Source organism: Spermophilus citellus, assembly GCF_964194105.1.
Source record: "Spermophilus citellus genome assembly, chromosome: 5".
NCBI lineage: Eukaryota > Metazoa > Chordata > Mammalia > Rodentia > Sciuridae > Spermophilus > Spermophilus citellus.
This window is the reverse complement of record NC_138186.1, coordinates 12,062,559-12,078,632: the sequence shown is the minus strand read 5'-3', so window position 1 is coordinate 12,078,632 and position 16,074 is coordinate 12,062,559. Positions and strand designations below refer to the sequence as shown.

At 45.6% G+C, this 16,074-nt stretch overlaps 1 protein-coding gene across 8 annotated transcripts in view; it reads left to right on the top strand.

The window, feature by feature from the left end:
- PHACTR1 (phosphatase and actin regulator 1) overlaps window positions 1–16,074 on the top strand; it is a 286,809-nt gene that overhangs the window by 225,062 nt on the left and 45,673 nt on the right. For all 8 annotated transcript variants that reach the window (XM_081294441.1, XM_081294442.1, XM_081294443.1 and 5 more), the window contains one exon: window positions 351–672. In XM_081294441.1, the coding sequence (XP_081150567.1) occupies window positions 351–672 (322 nt within the window). The remainder of the gene's footprint in view (window positions 1–350; window positions 673–16,074) is intronic.

Genomic DNA, 16,074 nt, shown 5'->3' with positions numbered 1-16,074 from the left:
CATGCAGTTAGTGGACTTGAGCCTGGCCTGGCTTCTGTCCCTAAGGTGTTAGCTGGAGAGACGTGTTCTTTAATAATGGCAAATCTGTAGACATCGAAGCAGATCCTAGAGGTTCTGGGACCGCCCCTGGGCTTCCATGAGCAGAAGAGACACCCCCAGCCCCTTCCTGCTGCCTTCCTGGGCTCCTTATGAGCAGCTGGTGCACTCTGGGCAGAAAACAAGCTGGTGGGTGCATCTGAGCAGCCTCAGTTGATGCTTCACAGCCAGGGGCCCCTCCTCAGTGTGCCCCAAGGTGAGTTTCTTCCCGTGTCCCCAACCTTCGTCTTTCTCTCACCCTCCTTCTGCCACAGATCCTGGAGCCCCTGTGAAATTGCCTTGTCTGCCAGTGAAACTGTCGCCTCCGCTACCTCCAAAGAAAGTCATGATCTGTATGCCCGTAGGGGGCCCGGAGCTCTCCCTGGCGACTTACGCAGCCCAGAAGAGCAGCCAGCAGGGCGTGGCCCAGCACCACCACACGGTCCTGCCATCCCAGATCCAGCACCAGCTGCAGTATGGCAGCCACGGCCAGCACCTCCCCTCCTCCACCGGCACCCTCCCCATGCACCCCTCGGGCTGCAGGATGATAGACGAGCTGAACAAAACGCTGGCCATGACCATGCAGAGGCTGGAAAGGTAATGGGCGAGTGGGAGCAAGAGGAGGGAGGAGGGAGAGGGACAGGGGCTGGCTGGGGCATGAACCAGGGCTATTCCCTGCTGCGGGGGGGGGGGGGGAGGCTCGAAAGTAAAATCAGACCAAAAGCTAAATGTCCAAGAGAGTAGGGAAGAAGAAATTAATATGGTCAATCATCAAACTGTAACCACATTTACTGAAAAGACATAGTAACATGCATAGGAACATAGAGACCCATGTTATGTTTCTCTAAACATGAACATGAACGTTTTGTCAAAGGATGTACATGTCATTATGAAATGAGGTTACTCTGGGACAGAGAAATGGGGAGGAAATGCTTGTATATTTCATATCTTTTGGAACTGCTTACTTTTATTTTTGTGTATGTTACTTTTGTGATGTTCAAATGCAAATGTAAAGTAGGAAAAGATGAAGCCGGCTGAATGTCAGAGGGAGGCAGGGGGCGGGAAAGGTGGAGAGCGATACCCTTGTCCTTGCCCTTGTTCTTGCTCATGGGGGAACCAGAGTGTTAGAGTTGGTTTAGATGCAGTTGAGCCTCCAATATATGGCAGCCAGAACCTGGGAGACCTGCAGAAAAGACCCCCACGCAGGCCTGCAGCAGAGACTCCAAGTCCCCCAACTTAGGGAGACCTCTCATCTCTCACTTTGGCTGTGAATCGCTCTTGTGTGCGTGCACATTTGTGTGTGTGTGAACGTGCACGTGTGTATGTTCAGATCCGTTCACCACCTTCCTGCTTATGCCCAGGAAATGCCTGGGGTTTCTAACATGGTGTCAGGCACGTTGCTGGACCAAGGTGCCTGACATGACGAGGAAACTGTTTCCTTCTGTTGTGAGGGTGTGTCTGAAAGGGACACTGGATGCACGTCCCAGGGTGGTGACTGCTCTCCACTGGGTCCTATGGAGGGGGACATTGGAAGGGTCAATGGATCTCCAAAGCAGGGAGCCAACGGCAGGATGCTCACACAGGTGGGGGCTCTCAGTGAGGTTTCCTGCCGCCCAGCCAAGAATTGTGTGTTTGGGAAATGATTGCCTCAGAGGGAAGCTGTGGTCTCGAGGAATTCGGACTTGATGACTTTGTGTTCATACCGGCCCTTCCTGCCAAAAAGGAAAAGCAAAATTTAGTTTGGCACCTTGCCATCATTCTCAAGCATTTTAATCATTAATGAGAACAGCAGTAACTTCACGTTGGGGCGGCACCTTTTAACCTACCACACACACACACACTGAAATCGTCACCACGGTCATCATCATCATCGTCATCTAACTACGGCCCCACCTAGGGAGCCTGAGAAAATAGAGAACTAAGGGAGGTGGATTAAGTTCCCTGTGGCCACCTGCTCAAAGAATGATCCACAAACGGCCTAGTCCCCATCTGCCACCACCTGAGCAGAGAAATCGAGAACACACTGTCAGATACTTTCATGGCCATTTGACCGACATGATTTTATGTCTGATGAATCTTGGGATTAAAAAGGGTTTCACTTTTTGAACATTTTTATTACATTTGGCAAACGCATCGGTTGGTGATGGATTGATTATTGAAAGAAGGCACCACATAATCTGGGCAGCTGAGCCAAGGCTGCCTCTGTGCTTCAGGCCACCCCTGGACTCCTGATACCTCCTTCCATGTCCCTCCACTGCCACCCCAGGTCAGGCATAGGCTCCTCCTGGTAGGGCAGTGAGGACATGGGGAATTCGGGAACGCATCACTTCAACAAGATCGCCCAGGCTCACAAAGAAAAGCCTTCCTCCCCACACTAAAGATTGGAGAGATTTTTTTTTTTCTGAGCATCTTTGTGATCTCCCGAGCAGGACAAGGTCACAGGCCACTTTCCCACAAGGTGAGAGAACTGTCTATCTCAGGAGGTCGCCTTTCCATTCACTAACCTAAACAAATGCTCCCTGCCCACATGATTTCATCCTGAGCTTACCAAGTTTCACACGGAAGTAAGGGTTTCTTCGTTCCTTTGGTAATTTCCAGTCACCCCAAAAATGCTGGAAAAGGAAGAACACCTTGGCAGTCTGCCTGTAGAGATCCTCAGACCTTCCCATGCTTGGGCTGTCTCTGTCCCTGAAATCTCTCAGGATGTCACCTGCAGCCCAGACACAAAGTAACAGTAATAACATCAGACTTTGGGTCATGCATTTGATAAATAGTGATCTTACCCATCGTGGCAACCGACCCCTGCCCCTACCTGGTCTCCACGTGAATAGGCTCCTTTCTGGCCCCCAGAATGGCCTTCTGCATTGGCAAGAAGTTCTGATTGGTGGAATTCCTACCGTAAGAGAAAAGCTCTGCCTGCCGTATCTCATATTTCCCTGATCTTGTTTCTCATGTCTCTATTTTTTATGAAAGGCTTTCAAATCTTTGAAGATAGTTACCATATTCTTTATCTGAGAATTCTTGTAGACTTTTACCATCTTGTGCCTGCTCCCAGAGATCGTGATTGACCTGTTTTGATTTGTATGAAGTTCGTAATAAGCCTGCTTAATTATTTACATCTTTGGCTAATCTGATTTGGGTAGGGGGGCAGGGGGCACATAATCAGGGAACCAGAGACCAGCTGCAGCAAACTTAGAGGGTGTGTGGTTATCCAAAGGCAGGGACGCTGAGCTGCAGGCAGCCCCCCGTCATGATCAAGTGCATGGGTTCTGGAATCCACAGCAGGATTTGGATCTCAGACACACCATCTATTAGCTGTGTGACCCAAAGCATGTCACCTGACCTCTTCAGCCTTTCATTCCTCATCTGTAGGACAAGGACAATGATAATACCACCAACCTCATTAGGGTTATTTGTGAGGTTTGAAGATTTAATCCATCCTCATCCGTCGGGTCATTGCGTGGCACATTGTAAATGTCCAATAAATGGCGGTAAGCATGGCACATAAAATGACAGTAAGTATAGCACATAAAATATTTGTCCTCAGCGCCCCTAAAAGGCACATTGCAAGTGGGTCTGAGCCGATCTCGTTGGGGATTTTGTTTGTGCCTGTTTCCCCACATTAGATGGTCTTCATTATCCTCCTGTTGGTGATTCATGTCTTTTTGGAAGGTGAGGCTTTATTTCAATTATGCCATTCTCTCTTTATTTTTAATATCTGCAGTGATCTCTCCAGTTGGCATTCCTCCTGGAGCTCAGACTTTAAATTCTGATTAGCCACTCATTTTCTCTCTGATGTTAATTTGTTTAGTCAGTTCTTTGTGCTCTCGCTTCCTGTTAGTGAGATCTGGACCCCGTTTGACCCTAAAGGAATTCCAAGAGGATTCTCAGGGGACTGCATGTGAAAGAAGTCCTTTGCAGTCGAAGGTGGCTTCATTTCTAGGTGCTCACAACATAAGCCTGGGGTCACCCTGGACCCCTGTCTTTTCCTCATACCCCATATCTGATGGTCAGCGACTCTTATTTGATCTCCCGTGGGAAGAGGTCTGGATCAGCTGTTCCCCCTCCTCTGGCTGCCCCTGGCCTCAGCGGTCATCATGCTCATCTAGCTTGCTGCATTCCCTCTTGCCTCCTGTCCTGCCCCTCAAGTACATCCCCAGCACAGCCATCTAGGAGACCACTGATGGAAACCAAATACCATAATAAAGTCCCTCAGCCTGGGTGGCCTCAGCACCTGGGATCTATTGTCTCACAGTGCTGGCAGCTGGAAGTCCAAAATCAAGGTGTCCCAGGGTTGGTTTCCTCTGAGGCCTGTCTCCTGGGCTCGCTGGTGGCCATCTCCTTGCTGGGTCCTCACATGGTCCTCCTCTGTGGGTCCTTCCTCCTCTCTTGTTATGAAGACGCCTGTCCTATTGGATTAGGGCCCACCCCAACCATCCCATTGTAAGCTCATTACCCCTTGAGAGAACCTGCTTCCAGAATCAGTCACATCCTGAGGTGCTCGGGGTGAGGATGTCAACCTTCGAGCTTGTTGGGGGTCCACTCTTCAACTCAAAACCCTCCCGTGGCCCTCCGTCCACTGAGGGTAAGAACTGTCACCATGGCCTTGGCCCTGGTCTTCTCCTCACTCTGTCTGTTGCTCTCTTCTTGGTCACTCCTGACTCACCACCTCGGCCTTCTCGCCATCTGCACACCCTTGGACGTACCCTACCATCATGGCGCCTGTCCTGGAGGAAGTACTCCGAAAACACTGATGTGCTTCTGATTCCCCGGTGGGTCCTGTCCTGATTGGTCCTATTGTTTTTCACCAATATGAGGAACAGGGTAAAAACTTGCTCCTTCGTTCAGTTCTCTTGGAGCAAATCTACCATCAAGGATAAAATCAGAGGGAAAGATCATCTGTGGCTCCTCCAGCAGATGGGTGAGGTGTAGGGACTCATAATTGATACTCTGGCTGTATGCACTGTCCTTGAACTTAAAACTGAAAGAAAATCCTGCAGAAAAGGAGATACATCCTAGACAGATGAGAGGAAGGCGCTGACTATGGCATCAGGGGTGTTCACATGGAGAAAATCCTTGAAATCTGTGAGGAAAACAATTAATGAGTTTTTGTTACCATTATCATTCATATATTTCAATAGTCAATTGATGTCCTTAGTGATACTTTCTTTTCACCCAGTGAATTTTAGTGTAAGAAATTTTAATTAGGAGACATTTAGGTCTACTAGAATAAATTTGCTACCAGTGGCCCTTAGAAATAAACAAAGTAGTACACGGCTAATAAATCCATCCTTCATCTATTTTCTCCTATCCATTAGCAGATCAGGAAAGTTCTGCCATCTACTAGGAAAAAATCTCACTCAAATAGAAATAATCTCTGCCAAGAATAAGGAAGGTACTGGTTTACCAAGGGTTTTAGTTCATTTCATGCTGCTATGACAGAGTACAGCAGGTTGGGTAACTTACAGAGAAAAAAAAAATATTTCTCACGGTTCTAGAGGCAGGAAAGTCCCAGGGGCCAGCAGCTGGTAAGAGCCTCGACACACCATCCCATGGTGGAAGGTGAGAGGGTGAGAGAGGTCGAGGGGTGAGGCCCAACTTGCTTTTGTGCTAACCCACTCATGGGATAAGAAGGTGAACCTTCTCATGAGGGCAGAGCGCTCACGGCCTCTGAAGGTCCTATCCTCAACCCTGCTGCAATGGGGGATTCAGTTTCTGGCAGATCTCAACCACAGCTCTTAGTAACCGGAAGACCCCTAACAGTCCTTTACTGAATACCCTTTCAGGAGCAGGCTTTGTGAGCCCACTCCATGTCCCCTGGGCAGGAGACTGGGCAGGTCTGCAATGGTGGGGGACAGAGTGAGGGGAGAGCAGCAGCGGAGCCAGTAACTGGTCTGGGGTTGTACAATGCTGGTCATCCAGACCCAGGAAGGTTCCAGAACCTTCTCCGACTCTTAGCAACACCTATCAAACACTGCAAGTCAAAGTTTGTGATAGAGATATAGAAAACACAGTCTTTATTTTAAAATAACATTAATTAGTCCTGGTATATAAAAATATCATACCTCCCTTTTTATATTTACATATTAGTAGGGATGAAGTTATTACCTGTGAAGAATATTGCAGAAGGAATCATTTTTATATTGGGCAGAAGAACTTGAAATCAGTAGCCAAAAAAGAAAAACAATTCCCTTCCATCTCTAGAATTCTGTTTATCCCATGATCATTTTCCAAGCTTTCAAAGAGTACAATGGCAATTTGTAATCCTGGGATCAATCCATTGTACAGTGACAATTACTTCTCACATTGCCTCCAGGGTCACAGGAAATTCTAAAGAGTAATACTGGCCCTGAGCTAGGCCATCCCCAGTTTCTTTTCACCTTAACTATCTGGCATGCTTGTTACATTGTTATACTTGTTATAACTTGTTACATTCATAATTGTCATATTGTTACATTGTTATATGACATTTATGATGATCCACCTGAAAACCAAGTCGTCCTTGGTGCCCAAGCATCTCAAACTCTGAAAAACCTATACGTTATTTGTTTATGAGTTGGCATGGACTTGAAGTTGGGTGCTTTGTTCATTGTATAGCAGACAATAGACGTTGCTCAATGAAATGTGTTTCCAGGTAAAGGTTCTCTTCTTCTATTAAATACCATCTCTTCAGTAGCTCATGCAATTCTGGTTAGACATTTGTCTCGGCTTCTTGGAAGCCAGAGTTATCAGACATTTACTTTAGGTTAGTTCTTTGATTTTCAGACATCTCGTTATCATGTCTAAGTAGCTGCACAGAAATATTGCTTTTCCCTTTTAACACTGTTCCAAAGGGGCGTGATAGGATTTCATCCCTCCTCCCCTTCAAGGCTGGCAAGCAAATTAGTTAGCAGAAAGTGAAAATAAGACTATAGAAACCATTATTCTTTTGAAGTCTTGAGAGGATTAAAAAAGAAGTATTTTCTATAGAAAGAGAATCTGCTCTTGAACTCCTTCTCCCAATGCATATTGATTCTTTGGTTTTCTTGGAAACCATTGTCCAGAAAGGTTTTGCAGGTCAAAGATAAAAATAGTAAAATAAGTGTCTTAATGAATTAGTGGATATTATCTATCCTTTGTTGGAAATTAGTGGACATATGATAATGACTGGCTTATGATGAGTTGCAAGTGCTCAAGGGAATCTGATTACAACAGCAACTACCAACATGGACGTTTGCACAGCGTTTTCTTCTGACCTCCCAGCAGCCTGTGAGTTCAGCAAGTGGGTGGCTTCATTTAACTGCAGAGGAACCAAAGACCAAGAGACAGAGCTGGTGAATGGCCCAGCTGTGGCTCCACCACGGTCCCCCTCATTTCATGTCCTGCCCTTCAGGTCCTCCCTCCTCCAGCAGAGTGTGACCTGGGACAGTCACAGATGTCCAGAGACAAAGTCCAGCAGAAAAGCCACCATTGTTTGACATGTCCATTCGAAATGGAGACTGCTGGAGGGGCGGCCTGCTTGGTGGACTCGCTGTGTCATATGTTTATGATATCAGCCATGTGGGTCATTGGTCCCTAGAAGGACAGAGAATGGGTTGGAAATATGAATTAATTTAAACCCGCTACCGCTTCTGGAAAAAGAAACTCAAAATACATCCTCTTCTCAGGAAGGCTCAGAACCCTGGTCTATATATAGAACGGCATGGCTTCCGCTGACTGAAGTCCAACAGAAAACAAGAGCTCTGATGGTTTCTTATCTTGGAAGGCTAATCCAACGCCATGATAAACCACACAATGTTGCCTGCTTTCTTAAAATGAAGCTGATTGACTATTTTATTGGGCTCCAGTGGTTATTTCTGTCATTTTTCAGCCTTAGGCACTGTAATTTGTAGCAAAATTTCTCACACATTCTTAGTCTCCAAGAGGAAAAGGGCTGATTGTTCCCTCTCCCCTCTGAAAACCCTCCCCCTAATGCTTGCAGATGAGATCACAGAAGCTGTTCCTATTGAAGTTTAATTCCATCTTCAGTGTCATATTTGTAGATAATAAATTTCCTCTGTCCTTTGAGGCAATTATGTCCTCTTTTTTTTTTTTTTTTTTGGTTTCATTTTAAGAATCTGTGCATTTGGAATCAGACGCCAGAAAGCAATGTCCCTTTATTACACGGTTTTCTTTAGAAAGGATGATAAAAATGGTTCCCAAGTATTTTTGAGGGAGATTTAAGGATTTTAAAAAGACAGTGATTTTTAATTTTTGAAACTTGACCCTGATTCCTCCAAGAGTTTCAAAGATGTGTGATGACCAGTGGTGATGGGTCACCATGATCTCCATGTGGCGGAGAGCAAATGACAGTATCGATTCCCTGATCCATTTCCTTATGAATTATTTAAAATATGATCTGTGTCTTGCCCTCACCCATCAATGAACAAGAAAGCTCAGTCAGCCTTTAATCTCTAAGTCTAGAGATTTCTTGGAAACACACGACCGTGTACAGGGCAGGGAAATGGGTATCTGAGGGCACCCACTCGTGTTTCCCATTGGGTTGAGCAGAATCAAAGAAGAGAGGTGGGTTTCCCAAAAGAAGACTTATTTAAATGGCTTCTGGATGGAGATGGAACCAAGGGTGAGTGAGGATAAAGCATTTTCTTCCCTACTGTGTTGTGGGGACATGAGGAAGGGGCGTTTAAGTGTGCACCTTTTATCAACCCAGGACCGCCATTTTGTTCTCAAGTGTTCCACAAGTTTCTGTGTTTAGTGTTTCTTTTGTAAACAGCAGGCCTCCTGTTCCATCCATTCCTCCTGTTCATTCATTTCCAGGAAGGAGAGTATTCAGGCTCCAGGGAGATTACAAGGAGAGAGCAAAGTCATCATCCTTGGGTGAGCTTGCTTTTTAGTGAGGGAGGCAGATGATAAACCAATAAATGTGTGATATGGAAAGCAGGGAGGGCACACTGGAGAAAAATTAAGCAGGGTAGTGGGAGGAGACAGGTGTTGGTGGCTTTCTGTACTCAATGACATGTGTTGTCAGTGTGGCCACAGTAGACACCAAGCCTATGGCACGCCCCCTTCCTGTTGACCATAGTCCATTATCCAGCGCGGCCGTTATTCTCTCCTCCACCCAGTAGCCTGCTCTCTCTAAACACACCTACCCACACTGAAGGAGTTGCACCCCCATCTAGAATTTGAACCCACCTGTGAGTCCCATAATAACCTCTAATCATGGGGCGCACTAAGATGCTTTGCAAAAGAGCAGGTGGGTTGGGTGAACAGCTACTATCCTTGCTTTTCATGATAAAAAATTATCACATTCCATTTTTCAAATTTGGTTTCACCAATTGCATTTCATCATCGGATGTACAGTTGGGGGAAAATAATGATCGTTGCTGGTTCTCTGAGAAGGCAGACAGCACAGTTAATGGAAAGAGCCCAGGGTGAGAAGACTCAAGTTCATGTTCCCTGCGGTGATTACAGCCAAGTGATCACTGATGTTATCAGAGGCTTATGTCTTCAACCATGAAATCAAGGCCTCCTCAACTCTGCAAGTGTCTGTGCAAATTAAATGAGATGATGAATATTTATAGTGCATTTTCATAGGACGCATAAAGGACCATTGATGTTAGCCATTGAGGCTCTTCTGAAAGATGCTCCTCCTCCTTCATCCTGAGGTGTGGGGTCCCCTGGTTATTTAAGCAGTAGCATAAAAATATTCCAAAATGGCACACCTGTCCAACATCTGGTGAGTGTCCCGAATGCTCTTCATCCCTAGTACATGAGCAGTACGTTATTTGGAGCTACACAGAAGACAGGGAACAAAAGCTCATCTTTTACCCCCTGGAGAATAAGGCCTTTGGTGTTTGTTTGAATTCATTATAAAACATTAGACCTCTCTTCTTTGATTCTGCTCAACCCAATGGGAAACACGAGTGGGTGCCCTCAGATACCCATTTCCCTGCCCTGTACACGGTCGTGTGTTTCCAAGAAATCTCTAGACTTAGAGACTAAAGGCTGACTGAGCTTTCTTGTTCATTGATGGGTGAGGGCAAGACACAGATCATATTTTAAATAATTCATAAGGAAATGGATGCCAAGAGATCCACAAGAAGTGGAGGTCATGCCATCGGCCGGTCCTCCTCTCCAGGGAATCGATACTGTCATTTGCTCTCCGCCACATGGAGATCATGGTGACCCATCATCACTTGGCAGTAGCAAGGGGCCTGGGGTGGCTGGCACACTGGGAGTATGGTAAAGAGTAGGAATGGAGTTGAAAGGCGTGGTGTGTATCGATGGGTACTAAGTGACAGTCAGATGGTGCACTCATGCACAGTAGGGTGACGACAGATGACAATAATGTATATTTCAGAAAGCTTGAAGAAAGGACTTTTGAATGTTTTTGCCATGAGGAAAGAGGTGCTGGGGCGGAGGGGTGTGGCTCTGGGTAGATGGCTTATCTAGCTTGCACAAGGCCCTGGGGTCATCCCCAGCAGGCGAGGGAGGGAGGGAGGGAGGAAATGGGTGTTTTGTTTTGAGACAGGGTCTTACTACATTGTCAAGTTGGTCTCCAAGTTGCAGTCCTCCTGCCCCTGCCTTCTGAGTAGCTGGGATTACAGGCACAGGCCGCTGTGCCCAGCAACTTTTTTTTTTTAACCATAAAAAGAATAAGTGTTTGAGGAGATAGATATGTTCACTTCATTTAAACATTACCCAATGGATACATGTATCAAAACATCACTTGCTGCCCCATAAATATGTTCCATTTTTTATGTTTTTAGGTACCAACATAAATTTTTAATTTTCAGAAGAATTTTTTAAAAATAGGAATCGGGGGTCAGATGGTAAGACACCTCCTACTCCTGCCGGAGAGGATGGGGTCCATCCAGTTTTCGGTGAAGCCCTTCAGAGCTCTTTCCGTTGAGATAAGATCAGACCCATTTGAGGGCAGCCAGCCTGGAGGGTGGGCTGGGTGGTGTTGACAGCTGAGTGACCTTGGCCATGTGATGTGGGTTTTTCCTCCTTAAAGTGAGGGGATCACGATAGTCTCTCGGACTGTGATGAGGCTTGCCTGATGCATTTTAAGGTTAATTTTGTGATTATCTGCCGTAAGCCAGTAAAAATCAGCCCGGGCTCCATCCAGGCGGTGAGGATGGGATGCCATATGTCTAGTTGTGGTTTAGTGGTGAGTCAGCCTTGGGAAGAGGAACAGTGCACAAACCCATGTGGGATGAAGCCCATTTGAATTCAAAACAAACCAAATGCTTCGTGCAAAGAGTTTTGATGGAATGGCCTAGAATAGACGTGATTGTGTGAGTTTGTGCCTCCTCGAGGAGAGAGGCAGCTACTCTGGGAGAGGTGGTGACTCTTTCAGGCCACTGGAGTGTCATTGAGGAAGCTGCTGAATTGGACAACATACTGGGAGAAGGCAGTTCACTCAGGAGGCAGTTCCCAGATGTTGCATTAGAGGGGTAACTGCTCCAAGTGCAAGGACTCACCAAGTGGGACCCAGGTAGCAGCAAAGTGCAGGCACAGCCCCCAGAATGCCACCCTGAGGCACTGTGATTCAGGATCCGGATGATTCTCCATCATTCAGTGAACGCTGCCCATCCCAGGCCATCGATACCAAGGACGGCCCCAAAGCTGACTCGTGTGGACCAAATGTCCCTCATGCTGAGTGGGCAAAGCCTGCTCTGACCAGTATTTATCCACACACGATGTCCTCTGTGACCCCTAAAATGAGTTTAAATCAACCTTTTATAAAAGTTGTAATGTCTATTAACTATGCATATGTGTATGGATAATGCATATTAAAATATATCTATTATAAAATAAAAATGTGCATTTTACCCTGTTATAAACACAAAGAATCAGCATATAAATTCTGTGATAACAAAGATTATCATAGGTTTTAATAGTGTTAATTTTTAATGATAAAAGATTATCAAAGGATATAATAGTGTTTAAATTTTTTAAAAATATTGATCTAAAGAAAAATATCAAGGGGCTGGGGATGTGGCTCAAGCGGTAGCGCTCTCGCCTGGCATGCATGCGGCCCGGGTTAGATCCTCAGCACCACATACAAACAAAGATGTTGTGTCCACCAAAAACTAAAAAATAAATATTAAAATATTCTCTCTCTCTCTCTCTCTCTCTCTCTCTCTCTCTCTCTCTCTCTCTCTCTCACAAAAAAAAAAGAAAAGAAAAATATCAAGTAGTAATAGTATAAATGGTCTTCCAAGATGGCTTACATAAAAAAAATGGAAGGAGGCATGGGTGTGATTGTGGCTTAGGAAACATTAGTGTGGGTCAGGGGTCAGGAAAATTTCTTTTATAAATAACCGGGTAGTAATTACCTAAGTCTGTGTTACCACCGCTCCACCCTGTTAGTGCAAGAGCGGCGTGGCGACGGTGTGTGCCAGAGTGTCCCCACCATCCTGACTGGTGGAACGTGGTGTCCAAGTGAATCCATTCAACTCGGTGCCACAGGAGCTGCCTGATCATGATGGGTGGAGCACTGTTTACTCTGGCTAGCAAGACTCAGAGTATTTGCAAAGTAATGAGGCCCATTTTTCATTTGTGTTGTTGACAAGGCATGGTGTTTCCTCCATTTCTCGTGGGCTCGGTTAATAGGGTTTGTGTCCAAAGGACACAGTCTCATGAGTATCACGGTTCAGTTCCTGGATACTGGATATCGTAACAGATTTGAGTTCAAATCCCACCCCCTTCCTTCCCTACCTCCTGTATTTGTGGACTGATTAATGATCCTCTTAGGGCCTCAATTTCCTGCTTCATAAAATGAGGATAATAGCACCTCCCCTGCAGGGTTATTACAAACATGAAAGGAGATGCTGAGTGTGGAAGTTTCTAGAATGGTGGCCAACACATTGAGTAAATAAATGTTCCCTTTCCTACTCTCCTTTTTTCCCTTCTCTGTCTCAGTTCTATGCGTTTGATGAAGATGCCCATCTGGTCCCTATCTAAGCCATTGTTAAAGAATTCTAACCATTCTGGGAATACTAGAGTCCTGTGATTTATCATTAGATGCCCCCTGAAAAAATTTCTAAATTATTTAATGATTACCCTTTGAATATGCTTTCCAGTCATTTACAAAACCACCGAAATATCAGTCATTCTAGCCAATATTTCTTTTATTCTCCAAAAGACATGAAGAAATGACTGAAGGTCCACTTTGCGTCTGGGATGGTACTGGGCACCAGATTCAAGCCCAGATAAGATACAGCCACTGCCCATCACGGAGCCCACAGCCTTGCTGGGGAGGGTAAGATGGTCAGCAAAGAGATGCCCACAATTTTCGCAGAATTTTGAGGACACTCCTGTGAGCCCAGGCAAGGAGTTACCTGAGACATGTTATTAAAAGATAAATAGAAACAAAAAGTGAAGTCAAAATGGGAGCCCATTGCAGGCCACTGGGAGCCCACTGGACGCACAGCGGCAGGTGGCTGAGCAGAGACAGAGGCGAGGAGGAGGGGGAATGAGCCTAGTTAATAATTTAGGCCAAATTGCATACAGTGTGGAACTCTCACCACGTTTAGCCCATGGTGCTTGTAGACAGATGGGCAGGACTTCTCTTCAGCAGCGAGAAACTTGTCCTGTCTTCTCCGTGGCAGCTCTGGTGTATGAAACCAGCGTTACTGACACTGAGGTCCTCTGGGTGGCCCCTTCCTGCCCACCAACTCCAGGGAGCCACGTGAGATGAGATGCTGCGCTTGAGTGGGTAACTGGATTCCCCATCAGCCTGTTTTTCCTAGAGCGGTCTGCACTGGTTTTGTGGCCCGGAGAGACATTCAGAGTCCTCACCACAGAGGCGACTAGATCCAGGTTTTAGATAGTTGCCCTGACAGCAGTTTGGAGAATGGACAGTCACTGACCTTCGAAGGCCATTTCGATAACTAAATGGGGGTCTCCTAGGTCATGCCAACTGGATAGTCCACATGCACCAGCGCTATTAACCAGGCATGACTCACCCAGTTTTTGCCCAATTGTGCAACTGAGGAAGTTGGGTCTCAGAGAGGCTGAGGAATTTGTCTCATGTCAAGAATGTTGTAAATGGCAGAACATGGACTTGTATCTGTCGGACTCCTCCAGAGGAGTCCCAGCATAACCCTTCACCTCGTCCTCAGCCCCGCTCCTCCACCCTGTCTCTCGAGTGGTTCTCCGTAGGTGTATGGGTGGGTTTATCTGGGAAAGGCCTTCCTCTCAGTATCTTCCTGACACATCCTTAACATTCAGTGGATATTTATTAATAAAATATTGTAAAACCCTTCTGATGGATTCACCTCGATTCCTGGGAAACACCCTCTTTCTCTAAAACGAAATCGAGGCCTTCTAGCATATCCTAGATTCACACTTGAGGATGAGCACCCGTCTGGCCGGAGGTCTCCAGCAGTTTCTGGAGCACCCCCACCAGGCGGATTTTGCCTCCATGACTGATGGCTGTGTCACAAGGCTGGTAGCATGTTTTTGAGGGCCCCCCCCCAACAGCTGGTTCCTCCATACAATCTCCTTCTATTTAAGACAGTCTCACATTTCCCCTCTTTAAACATTTTATCTTTATTTATTTTCATTACTAATATAGACAATTATAATATGAGCTTATTCCCACCGGTATGAATGGAACAGATTCGTGGATTTCACCAGGACATTTCTCACGTGCATATTTAGCTGGAGGAAGAGAAACCACAGCTTCTTGTTTATCACCAACCACCAGCGAGGATGCGCCTCTGACCTTCCTCTGCAAACTATTGCTCTTTTCTTTGGGAGCTTTCTACCTGAAGGGATTCTTTCCAGCTGTTTTTCATTCCCAGCTCTCCATTTTTATATTCAAAGATCTGTGCCTGCATAGGAACCATTGCTAATTCAGCTAGAGAGAGGGGGCAGAGGCAGGTTGGGGTTGGGGTTGTGGCTCAGTGGTAGAGCGCTTGCCTAGCACGTGGGAGGCACTGGGTTCAAGCCTCAGCACCACATAAATAGAGATGCCAGTGTCAGATATTCTGTCCAGTCATCCCAGAGGACATCCCTCAGTGCTCCTCTTTCCTGCCCCCATCACCCTTGCTATGAATTAGCTGGGGAATGGACCTCCCCCAGCCATGTAATAGGATGCTGCGCTTTTTCTAAATATGTGCTTTCATCCCCTTCTGTGGTTGAAGGTTTGATGTTTCTCAGTTGATTGAGTTTACTGCCTTGAACATCGGAGCGCGAAATGTGTGAACTGGCTTTTCTATTTGTGTCGTGGCGGAGTCACGTGAGAGATAAAAAGAGAAGAACAACTCTTTAGAAACAGTGAAAGGAGGAAAGTTAATTGAATTTGAATTAGACGTAGCAATAATAGAAAGCGTAACTGAAAACTTCAAGGAAAACTCAGGCTTGTATATGTCATATGATTTCTTTTGGGTAAAATATTTGAATGTAAAACTTACTGATGGTGTAAATAACCTCACAGTCTGTTTTCTTGTGAGTGTCCAACACTTTGGGATGGTAAGATACTTTGGGTGTTCTAAGCATCTTTAATGGAGGATAGAAATTCTACTTCCAGTGAATCTGAAATAGAACCAGAGTCCAGTTCAGTGGCAGAGTGTTTAGCTAGCATGTGTGAGGCCCCAGGTTCAATCCCTGACCCTGGGAAGAATGGCAAAAGAAATATGTATGTGGCCTGGGCTTGAAGCTCAGTGGTAGAGCACTTGCCTAGCACATGTGAGGCACTGACTTCAATCCTCAGCACCACATTAAAATAAATAAATAAAATAAAGGTATTGTGTCCATCTACAACTAAAAAAAAGAAGATATTTTTTAAAAAACTATGTGTTTCCGTTTCCCTATTCTCATTATTCTTGCTGAGCTTCAAAGTCTGTCATTATAATGATTCTAAATTGCTATAGGATCCTCAGATGGACTGTATTAAGAAAACGACGATTTTCCTCATTTTCAGTGATCTGTATTTCTTAATTTTCTAAGAATCAATGTATCATACTTAATTTTTTTTCCATGCAGTGGATTGAACCCAGGGGAATA